Source organism: Selaginella moellendorffii, unplaced genomic scaffold, assembly GCF_000143415.4.
Source record: "Selaginella moellendorffii unplaced genomic scaffold, v1.0 SELMOscaffold_77, whole genome shotgun sequence".
NCBI classification, from domain to species: Eukaryota; Viridiplantae; Streptophyta; class Lycopodiopsida; order Selaginellales; family Selaginellaceae; genus Selaginella; species Selaginella moellendorffii.
Window position 1 is genome coordinate 781,901 of NW_003314338.1, and position 19,500 is coordinate 801,400.

At 45.8% G+C, this 19,500-nt stretch overlaps 7 protein-coding genes, 1 long non-coding RNA gene and 1 pseudogene across 10 annotated transcripts; 5 read left to right on the forward strand and 4 right to left on the reverse strand.

Moving 5' to 3' along the window:
• Window positions 1-180: 180 nt before the first annotated feature.
• LOC9642922 (ribonuclease P protein subunit p25-like protein) lies at window positions 181-1,769 on the forward strand. Its single transcript, XM_024660770.1, has 9 exons — window positions 181-307; window positions 369-495; window positions 560-640; window positions 718-806; window positions 867-941; window positions 1,012-1,076; window positions 1,130-1,195; window positions 1,386-1,547; window positions 1,602-1,769. The coding sequence occupies exons 2-9, from the start codon at window positions 373-375 to the stop codon at window positions 1,649-1,651; spliced, it is 711 nt and encodes a 236-aa protein (XP_024516538.1). The 5' UTR covers window positions 181-307; window positions 369-372; the 3' UTR covers window positions 1,652-1,769.
• LOC9642476 lies at window positions 1,746-4,556 on the reverse strand. The gene is made up of 14 exons (XM_024660769.1): window positions 4,405-4,556; window positions 4,116-4,351; window positions 3,989-4,061; window positions 3,852-3,933; window positions 3,731-3,791; window positions 3,566-3,675; window positions 3,450-3,518; window positions 3,321-3,391; window positions 3,195-3,265; window positions 2,954-3,144; window positions 2,725-2,898; window positions 2,457-2,675; window positions 2,043-2,387; window positions 1,746-1,989 (listed from the first exon to the last, which is right to left on the reverse strand). Exons 2-14 carry the CDS (start codon window positions 4,252-4,254, stop codon window positions 1,783-1,785), a joined length of 1,812 nt encoding a protein of 603 aa, XP_024516537.1. The 5' UTR covers window positions 4,255-4,351; window positions 4,405-4,556; the 3' UTR covers window positions 1,746-1,782.
• Window positions 4,557-4,720: 164 nt separating this feature from the next.
• Window positions 4,721-5,977, forward strand: LOC9642923 (serine/threonine-protein kinase fray2). Its single transcript, XM_002986862.2, has one exon. It carries the CDS (start codon window positions 4,809-4,811, stop codon window positions 5,889-5,891), a length of 1,083 nt encoding a protein of 360 aa, XP_002986908.2. The 5' UTR covers window positions 4,721-4,808; the 3' UTR covers window positions 5,892-5,977.
• Window positions 5,978-6,072: 95 nt separating this feature from the next.
• Window positions 6,073-7,810, forward strand: LOC9642477 (N-lysine methyltransferase setd6). Its single transcript, XM_002986863.2, has 5 exons — window positions 6,073-6,101; window positions 6,159-6,534; window positions 6,599-6,795; window positions 6,878-7,064; window positions 7,116-7,810. The coding sequence occupies exons 1-5, from the start codon at window positions 6,079-6,081 to the stop codon at window positions 7,767-7,769; spliced, it is 1,437 nt and encodes a 478-aa protein (XP_002986909.2). The 5' UTR covers window positions 6,073-6,078; the 3' UTR covers window positions 7,770-7,810.
• A 3,443-nt stretch (window positions 7,811-11,253) lies between these two features.
• Window positions 11,254-13,420, reverse strand: LOC9642478 (glutamate-rich WD repeat-containing protein 1). The gene is made up of 12 exons (XM_024660811.1): window positions 13,325-13,420; window positions 13,174-13,280; window positions 13,020-13,098; window positions 12,770-12,955; window positions 12,607-12,705; window positions 12,385-12,544; window positions 12,222-12,328; window positions 12,029-12,171; window positions 11,908-11,980; window positions 11,735-11,847; window positions 11,563-11,683; window positions 11,254-11,517 (listed from the first exon to the last, which is right to left on the reverse strand). The coding sequence occupies exons 1-12, from the start codon at window positions 13,409-13,411 to the stop codon at window positions 11,413-11,415; spliced, it is 1,380 nt and encodes a 459-aa protein (XP_024516579.1). The 5' UTR covers window positions 13,412-13,420; the 3' UTR covers window positions 11,254-11,412.
• A 170-nt stretch (window positions 13,421-13,590) lies between these two features.
• LOC9642924 (histone H3.3) lies at window positions 13,591-14,375 on the forward strand. The gene is made up of 4 exons (XM_002986864.2): window positions 13,591-13,723; window positions 13,789-13,865; window positions 13,933-14,023; window positions 14,089-14,375. Exons 1-4 carry the CDS (start codon window positions 13,652-13,654, stop codon window positions 14,257-14,259), a joined length of 411 nt encoding a protein of 136 aa, XP_002986910.1. The 5' UTR covers window positions 13,591-13,651; the 3' UTR covers window positions 14,260-14,375.
• Window positions 14,376-14,682: 307 nt separating this feature from the next.
• LOC112341149 lies at window positions 14,683-15,483 on the reverse strand. 3 transcript variants are annotated; one of them, XR_002990440.1, is made up of 4 exons: window positions 15,376-15,483; window positions 15,071-15,331; window positions 14,883-14,989; window positions 14,683-14,821 (listed from the first exon to the last, which is right to left on the reverse strand). It is a non-coding gene; the product is annotated as an uncharacterized LOC112341149 (long non-coding RNA). The 3 variants fall into 3 exon arrangements; XR_002990439.1 differs by having other exon boundaries at window positions 14,883-14,981; window positions 15,071-15,483; XR_002990438.1 differs by having other exon boundaries at window positions 15,071-15,483.
• A 235-nt stretch (window positions 15,484-15,718) lies between these two features.
• On the forward strand, window positions 15,719-17,004 carry LOC9642479 (chlorophyll a-b binding protein 5, chloroplastic). Its single transcript, XM_002986865.2, has 2 exons — window positions 15,719-15,940; window positions 16,267-17,004. Exons 1-2 carry the CDS (start codon window positions 15,789-15,791, stop codon window positions 16,916-16,918), a joined length of 804 nt encoding a protein of 267 aa, XP_002986911.1. The 5' UTR covers window positions 15,719-15,788; the 3' UTR covers window positions 16,919-17,004.
• A 296-nt stretch (window positions 17,005-17,300) lies between these two features.
• Window positions 17,301-19,380, reverse strand: LOC9642480 (annotated as a pseudogene).
• Window positions 19,381-19,500: the final 120 nt, after the last annotated feature.

The window sequence follows — 19,500 nt, forward strand, 5'->3', positions numbered from 1 at the left end:
CAGGTCAAAGCCCCGGAACCTACGCGGTCAAAAGCGGCACGTCAGCTAATATGTTTTGCCGTGCATTGTTGGTCAAACCGAAACTTTATCTGTAAAACTGTCCCAGCCACTTGGCGGGACAGGACTCATCCACGTGGCGTGCCAGATAAGCCCTATTCTCGGCACCGTTGGATCAAATCTGGTGACTAGGGCCCTCGCGAATTTAGGGCTCCAGGAGAGAAAGAACACAAAAGAGAAGATCGCTCGTCTCGCTGCAACGGGCTTCTTCGGGCAGCAACGTTGATAGAATCTTGCGAAGGAAGCCCAGGTTTGTGATGCGCGATGTGATTTGGATGGATTTAAGCGGAGTTTTCTTGCGATTCTTGTAGAGCAATGGACCGCTATGAGCGAGTGGAGAAGCCACGCAATGAGACCCCAATCAGTGAGAATGAGATCCGGATTACCACGCAGGGGAAAATGCGCAACTACATTACCTATGCGATTAGCCTGATACAGGTGAAAAGAAGAAGAAAAATTCGCGGATTTTCATTTTGTTTCTCTTGTCTTTTGAGCATTGCAGGATAAAGGCTCCGAGGAGATTGTGCTCAAAGCAATGGGACGAGCAATCAACAAAACAGTGGCGATTGTCGAGATTGTCAAGGTGGGAGTTCTTCTTTTTTCCTCTCTTTTTTTGTTCTTGCTCGAGGTTTTTGAGCTGAAAACTCGCTGTTCTTGCAGAGAAGGATTGCTGGCCTGCATCAAATCACCACGATTGGGTCGACTGATATCACGGACTCGTGGAAGCCACTCGAGGAAGGACTTGTTCCGTGAGTATATCATGCATCGCTTCTCCTCTTTCTTTTTAACTTGGCTTGCATTCTCACCAGGCTGGAAACGACACGGCACGTATCGCTTATCTGCATTACCCTGTCAACGAAAGAGCTAGACAAGGATTCCACAGGGTATGTAAGCTCAAGCTCTCTCTCCTTGTTTCCTTCTTCTCTCTTCAGGATTTTCACACTTCCATTACAGGTATCAAGCGCCTCTCCCACCTGACCAAGTGAAACAGTCGGGAGAATTCGACTACGATGGAGGAGGTATGTTTCAACTTCACTGGCTTCACTTTAGAACCTCTTGTTCTCTCGAGCAGAGATTTCACCACAGGGCGGCGGCCGCGGCCGAGGCCGTGGCGGCGGCGGCGGTCGAGGTAGAGGAGGTGCGTATTCTTCTCACTTTTTTTCCATTCACTGTGAGAGTCACTTCGCAAAAGGCTTTTTGTTTTACTTTTTCGTCGCTCGTTTTCATAGACTCTCTTCGTTTTCTCAAAGTCTAGAAAGCTACGTCCTTATAGCTTTGATCCAGACCAAGTTGCTGAAAAAATTCTCTCTTTTTGTCCTTTTCTCCAGTGTTTGTAGGCAACAATCCAGCGGCTGGACGTGTCCGAGGCCGAGGCCGGGGCCGTGGAGGCCGAGGTCGAGGCCGAGGTGGTGGAGAGGGAGGAGGGGAGACATCATACCAAGAAGGCCCTCACACCGAAGAGACCGGAGGAGAGGCTGTCCGAGGACGAGGTACTCTTAAAAACGTTGATAACTTATCTTTGATCACTTGGTTTCTATGCACAGGACGTGGACGTGGCCGTGGACGAGGCCGAGGCCGCGCGGGCGTTGCTTGATATCTCCTTAGTGGTCCCCTCTACAGTAGAAGTCCTTTTGAAAATTTTTGGCGAATTCTTTTTGTACACTCGAAATCACTGGTAGGCTTCCGCTAGGCTTCCGCTTTTGTTTTGTTCCTGTTCGTTTGTCTCTACAAACAATGGTTTGTAGCGTGAGAATCCGAAAGTGTTTGTAGCTTTGCACGGACCTTTGACGAAAGCTCCTCTAAGAAGCCGCTTTCTAGATGTGTCAGCCGAGCAGTCAAGTGCCGCTTCTCGCGCTCCAGTGCCTCTCTAATGGACGAAAGCTGCTTGAGGCCGTGCTGCTGGATAAGCCTCAGAGGAAGCTCTAGAATTTCCTGGAGCGAAAACAAAGTCAAAGGGACGATAAAAAAATCTCGAAGTGACTGACCTCTTCTTCCTGGCCCCGTGCAATCGCATTCGCACTGGCAAGGATAATCGCTGCGATGACAGTGACGGGCGAGATTCCTTTAACTTGCAGCTTAAGGAATGCCGACTCCACCTCTTCAAAGTCAAGCTGCGGTGTTTGTTCCGTTTCAAACCTGTGGAGCACCGACTTTGTGTCTAGCAGCTCGCACACGTCCATTCTTAGCTTCCTCCATAAATCCACCAGCGACCAAGCGTCGTCCGTGGTGGTGGCCGCTGCCAACTCGCTCTCCCATCCAAAGTCGGACATTCCACCGGCTGAATTTAGCAGCAAGTTCTGACGAAAGTCATGTAACAGTACTCCAAGGTCCTGTTTGTTTTTTTTTATCAATCCGTCAGTCCCAGAGTAGCTGTAGCAAGAGCGTGAACGAAATCTGACCTTGGTCTCAAAGCTCTGCCTGACTTTATATCGCCATGGAAGTCTGTGCTCCATCCAGGACGAGCTCAATAGACTCGTCGGGACCAGCTTTTCAAACTGGAGCATCTCTCTTCTCGCCACACGCATAAGGACGTCTCCTCTCGCTCTAGAACGGTCAAAAGTGTGGGGTGACGTTGGCTGCTCTCCCGAAAGCTGCAGCTGTCTAGGCGAAGGCTCGAGCTGGTGAACGAGAATTGTCAATGTTTTTCAGAAGAGGGTGTCTTCGTACCTTAGCATAGCGATCGTCAGACTCGTCTAGCAAACTATGCTTAGATGTTGCTTCGGTTGTCCGTGCGTCTTTGTCTGCATTTGCGTCGGACAGACAATCCATTCCTGGAACAGCGAAGTTAGTGTCATTTACACATGGACTGGGCTCGATTTTCCCGTGAATGTCTCCGTCAATCTGCCAGAGAATGAAAGGAAGGCGTTAATAATACCAACAATTTAAGAAGCTCTACCTCAGGATGCAAATCTGGTTTCTCCGCGGGGTCAGATTCCAGTTTTACGACCATAGATACACCCGAACAAATGGATTTATTGTGTGCGTGATCATCTTGGCGATCTGCTACATAATTACATTGCTGTTCACTCTTGGCTTCACTTGATTGAACGGATACTTTGGCTTCAAGCTCTTTTTGCTGCTGCCGACCTGTATAAACCTTTACGTAAGAAGCTTATACAACCAAAGCAATACTATGCCTTCTATTTTTCGAAGTGAACGGTACTGCAAACGAATGCTTTCGCCGCTATCAACAGTCCTCACGAGGTACCTGTAAAAGAAAGACCCAACGCATTGCGTGCACTTTAAAACAGTAAACAAGTTACCATCCATTCAAGCATTGGGACTTGATTATGGCGGCTTGTCCACAAAAGCGCTCTGGAGTTCGCTTGTTGCCCTTCAAATGAAAACTTCATCAGGAAAACTATAAAATCTGGTATCAAAGCAACAATCACCTGAATGAACACGCGATCATTCACCGAAAATGGGAACTGGACACCTTTGGGCTTCGGTGACGAGTTCAGCTAGAACGCACCAAAAAGTAAAAACTAGCCAGAAGTACTTAAGTTACCTTCTTGCAGTCAGAAGGTCTCTGCTCGCCATTATCTTCCCTTTTCCGTTTAGCGCATCCAGGGCTTGCTTTCTGCTCCCGCAAGTATGCTTTTGCAGCAGCACGTAGCGCTGGCAATCGTACGTCTTAGGCCCAATGCGAACACATATCGAACAAAAGCTTTACCAAAATTGGGAGTTAAATATCCTGTTGAAGTGATCGATGCCGCACAAATGAAGCACACACCCTGCCAACGTTAAACACTTATCAACCAAAAAGAAGAGCAAACAGAACAGCGAAGACACACCGTCTGAACAACGCGTTTCAATCCATCACTCCCGAAAGAATGGCCACATTTAGCAACCATGGCATCCTCTAAGAACGCTCCTCTGCATGCATGAGAAAAGAAAAACTATAAGATTATCAGCAGACACGATCACTTACGAGAAGGGATCGCAAAGAACGTCCGGTAGAGAGAGCTGCTTCACATTCTCAATCTCAATGGTTTTCACAATCCCTGGACGTTAGATAAATCGCTTAAGATGAAAACTCAAAGGAGTGTCTCTAGTACCTTGTGATCGTGGACGATCGCGAGAGCTCCCATTTCGCCTGGAGTACACGAAACCTTTTCCCGATCCACCAATCGAGTTCTCTCCATTCCGGACCCCAGCCATATTCCCATCGTCGCCAGCGCTTCCAGAGCTTCCCATGCTTGCTGGATCGTCTAGAAAAACTACCGTCCAGCGATATTTCGAGCGCTCCAGAGCTGCATTCTTCGCTAGGTCACCGCGATCGATGCGCAGAACCCTAGAAAACGCAAGCGCCTGTGGCTGGCAGTGGAGGCGATCAGCAACCCTTACCAAAGACACCCATCCAATAAGGCGATAGACGCGATCAAAATCTCATCCGACTCGCAGAATCGTGGCGATAGAGCGACGAGGAGCTTCTCGAGGGGCGCTCCTCCTCCGCCATAGCCGCAAGCTTGAGCACATTGAACACCCGCTCTGCTGACGTGTCTAACCTTTGCAACGTGGAGCAGTCATTGCCTGACACGTATATAAGCAAACACTTTTTGCCGCCTACGTGGCTTTAGGGTTCTATGGCAAATATTTTGGGGCCGATTTCCAAGAGGCTCGATTGCCTGCTCAGCGAAAGTGCCAGCGGCGGCGCCACAAGCAGGGTAATCTCCAGCGGTCCGGCGTTAGATCCATCCCAATCTCTCCAGGAATGAGCGATCCAAGCGCGCGCGGCAGCAGCGACGGCGATGGAGGCCGGGAAATCCTACCCGGTGGCGGCATCCGACTACAGGGTCCTGGAGGAGATCGGGCACGGCAGGAACGCGACGGTCCACCGCGCGCTGTGCGTGCCGCGCGGCGAGATCGTCTCCATCAAGAGCATCGACCTGGAGAAGTGCCGCAGCGATCTTGACGAGGTACGCCGCGAGGCCCAGACACTGAGCCTCATCGACCACCCCAACGTGGTGGCGGCGCTCGCGCTCTTCATCGTCGGCCAGCGCCTGTGGGTGGTGATGCCGTACATGGCCGCCGGCTCCTGCCTGACCATCATGCGCGTGGCCCGGCCGTACGGCCTGGATGAGCCGCTCGTCGCCACCGTGCTCAGGGAGTGCCTCAAGGCGCTCGACTATCTCCACTTCCACGGCCACATCCACAGGGACGTCAAGGCCGGGAACATCCTCGTCGATCAGCACGGCGGCGTCAAGCTGGGCGATTTCGGGGTCTCGGCCTGCCTCTTCGATTGCTACAACCGGCAGATCGCGAGGAGGACCACCTTTGCTGGCACTCCGTGCTGGATGGCGCCCGAGGTGCTGGATCCGGTTTGCGGCTACGACTGTAGCGCGGATATATGGTCGCTGGGGATCACCGCGCTGGAGCTCGCGCAGGGCCACGCTCCACTCTCGGATCTTCCGCCCATGAAGATGGTGCTGGTGGAGCTCTCCGGTCCGCCGCCGACGCTGGAGCCCGAGAGAGCGAAAGCTTTCTCCAAGAGTTTCAAGGATTTCGTGGCCTGCTGCCTCCAGAAGGAGGCGAGCAAGCGGCCCACGGCCGGAAAGCTGCTCAAGCATGGATTTTTCAAGCACGCCCAGAGCAGCGAGTACCTGGTGGCGCATCTCTTGCGTGAGCTCCCGCCACTGTGGGAGCAAGTGAAAGAGCTGAGGAACAGGGATGTGGCCGAGCTCGGGAAGAAGATCTCGCTGCCAGAAGGCGAGCAGCAGCAGCAGCAGCAGGAAGTCGTGAGCGAGTGGAATTTTTGCGTCGCGGATTCGTCGTCGAGTTCGTCAACTTCTGGCAAAGGAGAAGCCAAGCCCGAGGAAGAGGAGAAGAAATGAAGATCCAGATCTTAGAAACTTACCATAGAACTTAAAATGTGTGATTTTTCACTGCGATATAGTAAAAAGTTCCATCTCCATCGCAAGTTCTGGAAACTCTCGAGTAAAAATGTCAATGAAAGTCAAGCCAGTCAATGAATGGTCAAGATAGTCAATGAAAGAGCGTGAAGAACCCTAGAAATGCGACATGGAGGATGGCGTTCTCTCACCGTAAGCGCTTCTCTCACACTCTCTCGCTCGTTCTCTCTGATGAGATCGTCCCTACAGGCCATTGCGGCGATTCCTGGTGTGGATGGCGAGGAATGGGATCCAGTACAGCGACGCGCTGCGTTTTGGCATGGATGGAGTGGTTTCTGGGGCTGGAGTGAGGGCATTGCGCGATCTCCACCACGGCGAGCTCATCGCGACCATTCCCAAGGCCGCTTGCCTCACGCTGCTCACCACCGCCGCGCGCGACGCGATCGCGAGGGCGCGGCTTGGAGGTGGATTGGGGCTCACTGTGGCGGTCATGTACGAGCGCAGCAAAGGAAAGGGATCGAAGTGGTATAGGTATTTGAAGACTCTTCCTTGCCAGGAAAGCGTCCCATTCTTGTGGAGTGAGGAAGAGATCGATGGATTGTTGCTCGGGACCGAGCTCCACAAGGTAGAAATCTTTTTCTTCTTGTTCTTCTTGACGAGAGTTTTGCTCCTTTGTTTTTCTTTCACAGGCATTGAAAGAAGATAAGCTTCTCATGAAGGAAGACTGGGAAGAAAACATAGCTCCGCTAACCAAAGAGGATCCTCTCGAGTTTCCAGCACAGGATTTTACGTTCGAATCCTACCTTGCAGCAAAATCCCTGGTTTCTTCTCGCTCTTTCGAGATCGATGCCGAGCATGGCTATGGCATGGTGCCTCTAGCGGATCTGTAAGTGTAAGTTGGTTTATATGTTTCTCTCTTTCCATTTCTCTTGTTGATCTCCTAACGCTGGATTTTCTTTTTCTTCCAGCTTCAATCATAAGACCGATGCTGAAGACGTGCATTTCATGCTGAACGCCAGTGACAGTGATGACGACGACGACAACAATGGTTTGATCATTGACGATGGATTGGCAAACGGTGACTGTCGTGAAATCTCTAGCGATAAAAGCGTGCTGGAAATGGTGATGGTGAAAGACGTAGCAGCAGGCTCGGAAGTAAGTGCAAAAAAGAAAAAGCTTTTGTTCTGACTTGTTTTGTCTCTCCAGATTTTCAACACCTATGGACAGTTGGGCAATGCCGCGCTGCTTCACAGATATGGATTCACAGAGCCAAACAATCCTCACGACATAGTGAACTTGGACATGGACTGCTTGCTCGAGGTACTTCTCTCCCGCTTCCAGAAGAAACGCGTCCGCAAGCGGGGAAGAGTGTGGAGAAAAGCTGGTTTCTCCGGCTGTGAATCCCAAGGCAGTGAGTACTTTGAGATCAGCGCTGCTGGGAAGCCACAGATCGAGCTGCTGCTGCTGCTGTTTGTGATCCAGTCTCCGGCCCGGGATTGCGAGGCTCTCGAAGATGCTGCTGCCAAAGTGAAAGGAAGGGTGAAGAAGGCTGCCAAAGCTCTCGGGTGGCGCAAAGAAACTCATTGGGGTCCTCATCCAACCAAGAAGCCGAGGTTAGAGAGTGTGGAAAGCAGATTGGAACGGTGGCTACTCAACTCCACAGTGATCGATCTGTTGTTACTCGTGATTGGCAAGCGAGACGAGCTATATGGTATCACTTTTGGTAAAGAAGAGCGAGCCCTTGGCGAGTGTAGACAGCATACCAAGGAGCTCCATGCTGCTCGGCTGAGAATAGGGGAGCGAAGGATTCTACGTGACTGCAAGCAAGAGTTACTCAACATGAAAGCAAAACAATGCTGACAAAGATTAAAAATCTTTTGCTAACTAAGCAATCATGGGAACATCTTGCAGCAGAATTAATCATTTTAATTCTGACAATTGACAGTGAAAACATAGAATAATTGTCAATATCTGTGCTCTTAAGAGCCAAATATCTCCAAGTTTATAAATGATTTTAGCATCTTAGGAGATTCTATTGAACATAAAGAATTTGACACATTGAATTGGAATCAACCAGTTTATAGATTTATTATATATAAATAATTACTGCTAGATTAATATTTCTATACAAGACAAAAACAAGGTTGATCTTATCTAACACATAATACTCAAAAAATACAAGCTCAAAAAAGTAACATAAATAAAACAAAGAAAGCTAGATATTTATACTATTACTATGGGAAATTATATAACCCTTAATTAATCTACTATTATAAATATATTAAAGTTTAAAAAATATAAGATGTTATTGAATGAGAAAAAAGTTAAGTGTTAAGAAAGGAAAGATTAAAGAAGAAAAATGATAATTAAAAAATAGATAAAAATTAATATCTATAATTAGATATAGACTAAAACTATTATATAAAAAATTATATATTTGTTCTCATTAATATAAAAGTATTAAATTATTTTTTTAATATAGTATAATGAGACTAAATGAAATTAATATTGAACAGGAGTGCATTTGAAAATACTTTACATCCCTCCTTGGTGCCTTCTACAAACTTCACTTTCTTCTTTGCACCAACCAAAAATATTTTTTTAAAAATATTGAAATTATCACAAAAGTTTTAAAATTAATTATATTTTGTTAGTGGACTATAATGCAATAAAATATAGTATTTCTAAATTTATTTCTTTGTTACTACGAAAGAAAGAAAGATTTGATCTTTAAGAATTATATTTTAAGGTAAATATTATTCTTTTACTTTAAATTTTATGATTTATTTAATAGTGATTTTATTTAATATTTTAACTAAAATTAAATTCCTATAAATGAATTATGTAGTAAACACTAACTTCTCAAAACTTGCAGAATCATCAATTCCAAAATAAATGTATAAATAATTAAGTAGAAATGCTTCAATCTTGGTGATTATTGTGATATAGCTTATAAATTTATAACCATCATCAAAATCAAAGAATTAGTTGAAGAGTATTAAATAAATATTGTTTTAGTAAATACAAATATTTTGAATTAAGTTCATATTAAATTTAATACTTTAGTAAGAAGAAATTAAATAAAATGTTTTATTAATTGATATTAAACTAAATTAATTAATTTTTGAAAATTATTTAATTAATAAATTGTTTTCACATGCTACTTATTTACACCTTAAAAATTCTTATATTTTTTAAGTTTTGCTTTTGTTTTTAGCAAAACCTAGTTTTGCTAGCAAATAACTTACATTCTATACCTTTAGTTATTTTATTTTTTCTTTTTAGTTGACTTAATCAAACCTGTAAGGGATTAGATATTAAGAATATACTTGAGTATTCTAGGATATTCTACCATCAAACGATTAATATTCATCTTTTCTTATAATTTATAATCTTTCTTAAACACTTTTTAGTATATCTTAGTTTGTTCTAGATGAATATTGTGTTTATAAATTAAAACATGTTTATACTTATAATCTTCTACTAAACATAAGCTGCATGGTTGGCAAAGTTTTTCATATATTATCAATAATCTCTTGCTGGATCTTTAGGACACCTTCACAACCTAGATCTTCACAATTCCCACCAACTTGCCATTGCACAATAAGGGGTGAACATTTCCCCAATATCCTTTCAGATCAATGCTGTAAGATGACTTTCAATCAATTGTATGTTCACATCCTAAAGCTGCAAATTGAACATTGAGTTCAAGTTGGAGCACAAAAAGGAATTTAGCCAAGGGTTGAAAAGCAAAAGTATACACACATTGTTTAGGCTTGGGAACTTTTCTCCCAATTGTGTCATAGTAAGTTCTTTTGAGAAAACATGATGTTATTCACAAATTTAGCCAAATGTGAGGCAATTAGGAAAAGCAAGCACAATAGCAGCACACCCCAGCTCATTTAAAAACTGAACATTATTTTGGCTGCAACTGGCAATCTTATTTAATATCCCACTATCAAGCAATGCTCAGTAATTCAAACACTAATTTAAGTTCTTATGGATATTGACACATGCATGTGATCACTAGCTTTGTTTAGCACTCTCTTCACAGAGCTAACGTATCTGCATGGTTGAATTCAAGCTTTTAATTCATGAATTTGTTAAAAAATCCATGGAGTAATACCTGAGCTCGACACAATTGAAATTGAGGGATGTATTATGCTTGAGGGATGCATGCATAATACATGTAAAAATTACCTCTTCTCTCACAATAGCCAATGGGCATGCAAGTTGTGTTGCTAGAGGGATGCATGCATAATACATGTAAAAATTACCTCTTCTCTCACAATAGCCAATGGGCATGCAAGTTGTGTTGGAGAGCTACTGCTGAGACAAAACTTTATCAAAATATCTAATAAGACATAATTAAGAAAATATAGATTTGAAAAATTGGATTAATAAATAAGAATAATTAAGCAAACCAAACATATAAAGATTCCATGTATTCAAAACAGTAACAGTTTCAGCAAATAACAGCAGCAAGATCAGGATTAGGATCATTCAGGATCCAAAAGGAGGAAGTAGCAGCAAAGGAAAGCCAAGCAGGAAACTTTGAGTGTAGCAGAGAAGTAGTAGCAGTAAAGGTTATTATCTAGAAGCAGGATTAGAAGCTACACTGAAATGCAAATAAAATATTATAAAAGCTTACCAGTTACAATGAGAGGCCTCTCCACTTTCGCAAGCTGGTCCCATGCCATGATCAGAAAAGCTCGATGATTCTGGCCAAACACCTGCAAGCATAGGAATTCGATTATAATCGAAGTCAAACGTTCACAAGAAATAAACAATGCCTACCTGAATCCAAAACACCAATGATGATAATTTTGGAATACTTTATCGACAGCAGTTATGTTTCGCTAGTTTCACTGATACCGGAAAAGGACTCGTCTCCATTTCCATAGAGACCGAGAAATTTTGTTGTATGTAGCTCATAATTTAGATTGGGAAAAGACAGAAAGCACACCTGCAGAAAGAAAAGATTTTAGTTGAAAAGATAAATATAAATACTGAATACGATAAATCTTAGCAGCTGCTTCTTCTGTAAGACGAGGTGAGAAGCCACGAAATCCATGCTTGTAGCTAAAACCCAGAGCAGCTTGAGAACTGATTCAGGAACAAATGAAATTTTGAATTCTAGAAGAACGTTCTCCAAAACAGCGTAGTGTGAATTGGTACGATGTCAATATGTCTAAAGTAAATGATGTGCGTGTCTCCTCCCTGGAAAACAACTCTAAGAAACAAGGTGAATGGTTGCAAAGAATCGATCAAACCTGAGAGCTAGCCACGCCAACCAAACTGATACAAAGATCCAGCCATCGAAGACAAACCACAGAGAAATCGATTCCAGGTCCGGGAATTTTATATCCATTTCCAAGGACTTCAATAGCATAGAGAAAGCTATGTTGTGAAAACGAGTAAGCACAGCGTAAGTTTTGGAAGCTCGTCTGCATGTAAATGCTCACACGACCCTAACCAAAAGACAAAGGCCTAGCTGATGGATCTACAAGTTGCAAGGCCGGAACACGTTAAAGCCATCGCCAGCGGTAGAAACCAAAAGCCCGTGAATTTGAGGATGCCAGTGCACTTCCTTCATATCCTTCTGTCCCTGCAGCGAGTGTCAGAAAATGGAGCCCAAAAGCTCCCAGCTTGCCTGGTGAACGAAAAGCAGTTGGGCCGGCAAGTTCTCTGGAGCCGCCGCTTGCTCCTGTCCCAGCTCCATTTGGTATTGAGCCTCTTCCTCGGTATCACGCTCCAGCGCTACGTCCCAGATACTACACAAGTGACACTTTAGTTCTTGCGCGTTGACGAAACTAGAGGCTTACGTTAGCTGGTTGTCCGCAGAGGCAACAGCCAGAGTGGACTCTTCGTGGGGGCTCCATTCGATCGACGTGATATACGAACTATGGTGCGTGAAGTGCGCCACGGCGGAATCTTCCTGAAACCGAAGAGGTTGTGCAAGATTAGCAGAAAAGTATCAAAAGGGGTATGTACTTACTTTGAACGCCCGGAGATCCCACACGCGGAAGACGCCATTGTCACTTCCTGATGCTAGTAGGCAGGATGCCGACCTGAGAACAGACTAGTTAGATAAACGAAAAAGAAGTAGAAAATTGCACTTGTTTTTGTTCCAGGAGATGACGTTAACGTCTGTGTCATGAGCTTTTACAGACAGCTCTTTTCTTCGAGATCGTAAATCCCAAATACCAATGGTTTTGTCCACTGAGCAAGAAGCAAACACATTTTCCTCTGAAGGACTCCACTGATCAAGCACACTGAGTTAGAACAGATATGAAGTGAAAATAATACAACCTGTAAGTCCTCCACACTGCGACTATGTCCAAGGCAATGCGCGTTCCCCACGTTCCATCTTCCCCCAGGCATCGGCTCCCAGAAATGGATCACTCCCTTGCAATCCCCTTGTATGGAAACCTTAACTTAGCACATAGCCTAGCACGAGTCCGAGACAGGTTACCAGAAAGGAAACGTCCGGGAGTCATCGGGCTCCAATCCATGGCAAAACCTTCATCTTTATGCGCTTTACATATTTGAAGAGGAGGATGGGAGGTACGTTTGCTGCTTCCAGCGTCATTGTTTGTAGCTACAGCATTAAGTTGGGACGAAAAGTCCCACATCTGAAGGAAGAAAAACATCACACACACGTAGAGAACTATTGTTGAAAACCAAAAACTCAAACCTGGACAAAGCCTTCAGCAGACCATGATGCAACAATATGAGGTTGTTGTGGCATGGATCGGATGCGATTCACACACCCCTGGTGAGGCACCATTCGTTCCTAAAGAAAAACATAAGAAAAACTGAATTCCACAAAAAAGAGAGAAGAGAGAAGAGAGAATTACCTCCAGCTTAGGAATTTTACTCGACTCGTCTGGTGCGGGCGTTGGCGTTTCTTGGTCTTGTTCATCCTCGCTATCGTCACTCTCGCTTCCACTCTCGTCGTTGGAAACAGCGTTGGGCGATCGTTTCTTTCCAGTCAAGTTGGACAGCTTCACGATGGCAATTGTGTTGCTGGTCGACGCATCTGCCTGCCAGTTACACGTAAAAACGCTAGCTTTTAGAGCTTTGATCCGAAATGAAAAAAAGAACAACCTGTGTTCCGGCCACGCAAAACATCGTGTGAGGAAATTCATGTCGCAAAGCTCCCAGTGTATCTCTCACGATGTCAAAGCTGAAATATAAAAATTAAAGCACACAATGGAAATGGAGAAAAAGCTCTTTCAACGAAGAGAATTTCAAAGAATACCTCAAACACGGCCATCCCAAGTGAAATGCGTGAAGGCAGTCATAAGTAGATGGATCGAATTGCAATTCCTCGTCCTTTTCCAGCGTATCAACTCCAGGACGCCATACCTGGGATGCTATCTCAATCCAATCTCGCCATCTCAATCGCTCACCTTTGGAACGGGGGCGGGCGGGGCCGATGGAGCCGCCACATTTCGCCTGACCGCCGCCGGCCTTCGCTTCTTCCCTGTCCGCGCCATAAACCCTAAATTCGTGGTTTAGGGCTTTGGTGTTTCGTCCACGTCAGCAGTCCATGCAGCCGGCCAATCAGCGTTGCCGAGGTACACCGACGCGGATTGTGCTTTCTCAAACGCATCCCAGCCGTGCGTTGCATCTCGGTCGTTACTATTTAAGAGTCATGCGCTCCATTGTTCTTCCATTTTAGGGTTTTTAGAGCGGGGCAAACCCTTGCGCTTCGTCTTCAGCTTTGCGATTTCTCAATGGCGCGTACCAAGCAGACCGCTCGCAAGTCCACGGGAGGAAAGGCGCCCAGGAAGCAGCTCGCAACCAAGGTAAGCGCCAGAAATTTCTCTCAGATTTTGGTCTAGATCGGTTCTTAGAATCCCTTTGGCGATAGGCTGCCAGGAAATCGGCTCCCACCACTGGAGGAGTGAAGAAGCCCCACCGCTACCGCCCAGGAACAGTCGCTCTCCGGTAAGAACACGAATCGATATGAGAGAAATTCTGGAACACCAAACGTCTGCTTCGTGATCCTTTGCAGTGAAATTCGCAAGTACCAGAAGAGCACTGAGCTGCTCATCCGCAAGCTGCCATTCCAGAGGCTTGTTCGTGAGATTGCGCAGGACTTCAAGGTAATCCATGGGAACCACCTTCGATTCCTTTGCTGATTTGGGGCTTTTCGTCCTTCCGTTTCCAGACCGATCTGAGGTTCCAGAGCCATGCCGTGCTCGCGCTCCAGGAGGCAGCGGAGGCATACTTGGTGGGTCTTTTCGAGGACACGAATCTGTGCGCGATCCATGCCAAGAGGGTGACCATCATGCCCAAGGACATCCAGTTGGCTCGCCGCATTCGTGGAGAAAGGGCGTAAGCCATGGCTACCAGACTGCTTCTAGCACTACTACTAGTACTGCCGTGATTGATATAAAAAGCTTTCTTTGATATACCTTTCCTGTAATATACTACTACTGCTAGTTTGACTCCCAAGGTTGTTCTTTTAGATTTGGTCTATTTCTCAATTATAGTCTTTTTTATCTTAATTCACAGCTGTTGCAAGCTCTCCCGTCTCTAAGCTCCAAGCTGATAGAGCCACTGCCGTTACTTGCCTCTAAGAAACTTGTACTGCTCGGAGCCTTCTCTCCAGTCGATCTCGGAATCGGAACTTAAACATCCCATAGTCTACTGCGTTCATAGTGTTAGAACTGATTGAACAGTGGAAACCACGAAGAAGACTGGCCAAACAGTGGTTTCTATTCAAAAAATAACTCTGGTGGAGTTCCTCTCCAGACAAGTTTCAAGATACCACTGAATAATCCATCTAAATACTGGTAAGTTAGGAATCTCCCATGGGTATTTATCGTTTTTGGTCGAGAAAATGTTTGTAGAGCACCGTGGCTGTAGCTATTGTATTGATTCGATCCATCTCGCTCTTTCTGAAAGAACCGTTGGTGCATACATTAGAACAAACTTTGTAAGCATTTTCTCCGAAAACACCTTTTCAAGATCTCCGAAAACTACTATTCTTTGTAAGGACTCTTCTGGCGGGTATGGACGTAGCTAAATCTCTGCCTCAAACAAAGGGATCTCGCCACCCTATAGTCCTTGCAGTACAACAAAATATCACAGTTTTTTTCAATGTAAGCTCACGACCAAGAAGAACATGTTTTACACTTGAAATTTACCACACATGTCTCCACGACTATAAGTTTGTGTAACTCCTGGAGAGGCCCAAGTTTCGTCCGATTCAAGTAATCCCCAAAGAACAAAAGGCTTGGCTTCGTGCGTTCCATATCCACTCGTCCAGGCAACAGTCATCTGAAGAGATCTGTTTTAAATTACCTGAAACTGGCTGGAGAGAAGACCCCAATCCAATCAGAATCGTGACCATGGGCAGAGGCATCGAGATTTTTGAAGGAGACCTTGACATTTGCAACATTCTGGAACTGTGCAAAGGACGACATGATCACAAGTAATTTTCTTAGCTGACCTTGGATGGTAGGAGAAACACGAATTTCAGCCAAACTATCAATGGCATTGTCAAAGTTAATGCCGGAGCAAGGGTGCTGCTCACCATAGCTAAACAGCGATCCCAAAAGAACAATTAAGAGGATCCATTGACCTGAGTAAGGATATTCCTTAAGTATAACTGGATAATTGTGCTTAGTTCGCGTTTAACATTTATCAAAACTTTCGACCGTACACCTTTCGTGCTTTGCTAGCCACAAACTGAGGATACCACAACACTACGTGGCACATCCTCAGTGGCCTCTCGAGATTTGCTCTCTACACGCTGGCAAATCTCCTGGCTGGTATATATCCCCGTCGCAAACGCTCAGCCTCCATCGCCCTCGCTGTGCTTGCTCTATTCTTCGTCTTCCTTTCTTCGTCTTAACCTTAGATATGGCGGCGTCGGCTTCGGCGATCAGCAGCTCCTCCTTCTCCGGCCAGACTGCGCTCAAGAGCCCCAATGAGCTCTCCAGGAAGGTCGGAAATCTGGGAGAGGCACGCACCGTGATGAGGCGAACCAGGGCCAGCACTCCCGATAGCATTTGGTAAGTCGAGATCTCCCTCTCCAGCAACCTGCATTCCCTGTTTCGTGTAGAAGAAAGTAGCAATACCTTGATCGCGGAGCTCCATTTCTTAAAAGATCATAGTCGCTGATCTTCACACCATTTCCTCCGCGTTCTTGAAAGATATAGCTTTGTTGTCTCCATACCATTTCCTTCGAGCTCTTGAAAGTTCATAGTCGCTAACTTTGTTATCTCCACACCATTTCCTTCGAGCTCTTCAAAGCTCACAGTCGCTGACTTGGTTGTCTCCACACCATTTCCTTCGAGCTCTTGAAAGATCATAGTCGCTAACTTTGTTGTATCCACAGGTATGGTCCAGACCGACCAAAGTTCCTCGGCCCCTTCTCCGAGCAGACACCCTCCTACCTCACCGGCGAGTTTCCTGGCGACTACGGCTGGGATACCGCGGGTCTCTCGGCCGACCCCGAGACGTTCGCCAAAAACCGGGAGCTCGAAGTCATCCACTCCCGCTGGGCCATGCTCGGAGCTCTCGGCTGCGTCACCCCCGAGCTTCTCGCCAAGAACGGCATCAAGTTTGGCGAGGCTGTGTGGTTCAAGGCCGGCTCGCAGATCTTCAAGGAAGGTGGCCTCGACTACCTGGGAAATCCCAACCTCGTCCACGCACAGAGCATCCTTGCCATCTGGGCCAGCCAAGTTATCCTCATGGGAGCCGTCGAAGGCTACAGAGTTGGAGGTGGACCGCTCGGCGAGGGACTGGACAAGATCTACCCCGGAGGTGCGTTTGATCCGCTCGGACTCGCTGACGACCCGGATACTTTCGCTGAGCTCAAGGTGAAGGAGTTGAAGAACGGCAGACTGGCGATGTTCTCCATGTTTGGTTTCTTCACTCAGGCCATTGTTACAGGCAAGGGACCCATCGAGAACTTGCTCGACCACCTTGACAACCCCACCGTCAACAATGCCTGGGCGTATGCAACCAACTTCACTCCCGGATCTTAGACGCTTCAATTTGCAAAGAAAAAAAAGAAAAAGATGTTGTTCCGAGATCACTGTAAACCAGAATAAAACATGCTTACTTCTTGTCACTGTTGACACTTAGGAACTTGTTGTGAAGAGCAGTGATCCTGTTGGACTTGACAAAGAAGATCCCCGTGTGCCATCGAGGTTGCAAAGCTCCTCGTTGAGAACAGAATAAAAAAACTTTACGTGATTATACACGACATGGAACCATTTCCTGTTATCAAAGCTATGCATTGCCTCTGGAAAACTCATTGAGAATCAGCAAAAAGAAACAAGGAAGCCTGAACTAGTAACTTACCTTAATCGATTGTTGGGTGAACAAGCAGTGCCAAATCTCGTAAAAGACGGTATCAGACAAGTGAAACAAGAAAAACGAAAGAATCAATTCCAAGGAGAGTTTTCTATAGGCATGAGAATGGACTTGTGCTGGAGATATGGAAGCAACCCTTCGTATCCATTCTCTCGACCGATTCCACTCATCTTGTAGCCTCCAAACGGTACTGCTGGTCCTGCTCTCAGGTAGCAATTCACGTAGACAACGCCCGATTTGATCGACCTGGTCAGAAGATTGACTGTGTCAATGTTTTTGCTGAAGACCGCCGCTGCTAGACCGTAGTGTGTGCTGTTTGCAAGCTCCACGGCTTCGTCAAGAGTCCTGACTCAGTGAAGTAATGACCATCAGATAAACCAAGGTATAAACGAAGTCTTCTTACTTGAACTTGAGCACTGAAAGCACGGGACCAAATATTTCCTCGTTGGCAATCTTCATGGATTGCTACACAAATGTCCTGGATGTTTTGAGAAAAGAGTAAGAGAATCTTAACACAGCAAACCTTGACGTCTCCAAAAATTGTTGGCTGGATGTAAAATCCTTTCTCGCCGATGCGTTTGCCTCCCACTAGAAGGCTGGCACCTTCTTTTTTTCCCGACTCAATGTAGCTCAAAACTTTGTCCAGCTGCTCCTGGTTGATCTGATAAAACAGCTCGTGACTAGTATCCGAAAGATGAAGAGAAGATATTTTCTTACTTGGGGACCATTTTGGACTCCGGATTGGAAAGGATCTCCAATTACACGTTCGCTTGCCAGCTTGACAGACCTCTTGATAAACTCGTCATGAATACTTTCGTGAACAAAGACTCGCGATGCAGCAACACAGACTTGTCCCTGAAACACATGTCATCATTTCCAAACAAGTTCCCATCCTGAAAATTTCACCTGATGCATGAAAATGGCATTTTGAGAAACGGCCACAGCCGAGTCCAAGTCGGCATCCTCGCAGATTATAAACGGAGATTTGCCACCAAGCTCCAGTGTGACGGGCTTTAAGTTGCTTCTCGCAGCACTCTCCATTATCATTCTTCCAACTTCAGTGGAACCAGTAAATGTGACCTGAGGAAAAAAAGAACTTTTCTTTTCAACTTTTCTTTTCAATTGCAAGCTTTCTTACCTTATCCACGCTCATATGCTTCGAAATCGCGGCTCCTGCAGTGGGACCATAACCAGGAATAACATTGAGGACTCCCGCGGGAATCCCTGCCTATATTCGTGAAGAAAAAATGACTTTTTGTAGTGCAAGTCTTTCTTACCTCTTGAGAAAGACTCGCCAGGAGCAGTCCTGTCAAAGGTGTCTGCTCGGCAACCTTGACAACGATCGTATTTCCACAAGTTAACGCAGACCCGACTTTGTTGAGAAACATATGAGCCGGGAAGTTCCACGGAACAATCGCTCCAACCACACCAATTGGCTCCAAAAGGGTGTAGCACATCCGAGTAGAATCTGTTCGCAAGGTCTTTCCATTGAGCTTGTCAGCCCAGCCTGAGAAAAAAAAAGCCACTCCACTGGTTCAGCAGTGTTTCGATATTGAAAATATGTTTGTAGTACCTGCATTGTATCGCAGAGAGGCAACCGAACCCGCAATTATCCGCTTTGCTTAGATCGATCAACATTCCGTTGTTGAGGGTCTCAAGAGTTGCCAGTTCGTCGAGATGTTCCTCGATCACATCCGCGAACTTGTAAAGTATCCTTCCTCTTTCCTACCAAACGAGCATGAACAAAAGATAAATAAGAAGGAAGAAGGAAGACGGAAGAACTCACAGCAGCACCAAGGCGTGGCCAGGGCCCGTGGTCAAATGCTTCTCGCGCGGCTCTCACGGCCAGATCCACATCCGCCGCGTCTCCCTCGGCGACTTGAGCAATACATTCCGAGTTGCTGGGATTGAAAGTGGGGAACGTCTTGCCTGCGAAAGATCGACAAAACCATTTCACTCTCACCACAAAAGCACAAGAAAAGCAAAGATCACAACCTGAGACAGCGTCCACGAATCGCCCATCGATGAAGAGCTTGGTGTGCTTGACGAGATCCTTGGCATCGCTCCCCATATCTTTTTTACTTTGCTGCTATCCAAGCCTCGAGTAGTATATACCGGTGCGAATACCAATGCGATATGATATCGACGTGGACCTGTTATTTCAGTGGTAGGTATGGTGGCCAAAAACTTCGTAAAAAGGATTGACAAACGCAAATGTTGATAAACTAGCATCAAAACACATTTACCGTTC

Coding starts and splice junctions, on each gene's coding strand:
- LOC9642922 (XM_024660770.1), top strand. CDS start 373: ATGGACCGCTATGAGCGAGTGGAGAAGCCACGCAATGAGACCCCAATC. Junction 807..866: donor CTCGAGGAAGGACTTGTTCC/GTGAGTATATCA, acceptor CATTCTCACCAG/GCTGGAAACGACACGGCACG. Junction 1,548..1,601: donor AGAGGCTGTCCGAGGACGAG/GTACTCTTAAAA, acceptor TTCTATGCACAG/GACGTGGACGTGGCCGTGGA.
- LOC9642476 (XM_024660769.1), bottom strand. CDS start 4,254: ATGGGAAGCTCTGGAAGCGCTGGCGACGATGGGAATATGGCTGGGGTC. Junction 3,792..3,851: donor TGAAACGCGTTGTTCAGACG/GTGTGTCTTCGC, acceptor TAACGTTGGCAG/GGTGTGTGCTTCATTTGTGC. Junction 2,388..2,456: donor GGCAGAGCTTTGAGACCAAG/GTCAGATTTCGT, acceptor AAAAACAAACAG/GACCTTGGAGTACTGTTACA.
- LOC9642923 (XM_002986862.2), top strand. CDS start 4,809: ATGGAGGCCGGGAAATCCTACCCGGTGGCGGCATCCGACTACAGGGTC.
- LOC9642477 (XM_002986863.2), top strand. CDS start 6,079: ATGGAGGATGGCGTTCTCTCACC. Junction 6,796..6,877: donor ATGGTGCCTCTAGCGGATCT/GTAAGTGTAAGT, acceptor TTTTTCTTCCAG/CTTCAATCATAAGACCGATG. Junction 7,065..7,115: donor ACGTAGCAGCAGGCTCGGAA/GTAAGTGCAAAA, acceptor TTGTCTCTCCAG/ATTTTCAACACCTATGGACA.
- LOC9642478 (XM_024660811.1), bottom strand. CDS start 13,411: ATGGCGCGGACAGGGAAGAAGCGAAGGCCGGCGGCGGTCAGGCGAAAT. Junction 12,329..12,384: donor TCCCGGACGTTTCCTTTCTG/GTAACCTGTCTC, acceptor TTTCCATACAAG/GGGATTGCAAGGGAGTGATC. Junction 11,684..11,734: donor TCTGCGGACAACCAGCTAAC/GTAAGCCTCTAG, acceptor TCACTTGTGTAG/TATCTGGGACGTAGCGCTGG.
- LOC9642924 (XM_002986864.2), top strand. CDS start 13,652: ATGGCGCGTACCAAGCAGACCGCTCGCAAGTCCACGGGAGGAAAGGCG. Junction 13,724..13,788: donor GGAAGCAGCTCGCAACCAAG/GTAAGCGCCAGA, acceptor CTTTGGCGATAG/GCTGCCAGGAAATCGGCTCC. Junction 13,866..13,932: donor CCAGGAACAGTCGCTCTCCG/GTAAGAACACGA, acceptor GATCCTTTGCAG/TGAAATTCGCAAGTACCAGA.
- LOC9642479 (XM_002986865.2), top strand. CDS start 15,789: ATGGCGGCGTCGGCTTCGGCGATCAGCAGCTCCTCCTTCTCCGGCCAG. Junction 15,941..16,266: donor AGCACTCCCGATAGCATTTG/GTAAGTCGAGAT, acceptor TTGTATCCACAG/GTATGGTCCAGACCGACCAA.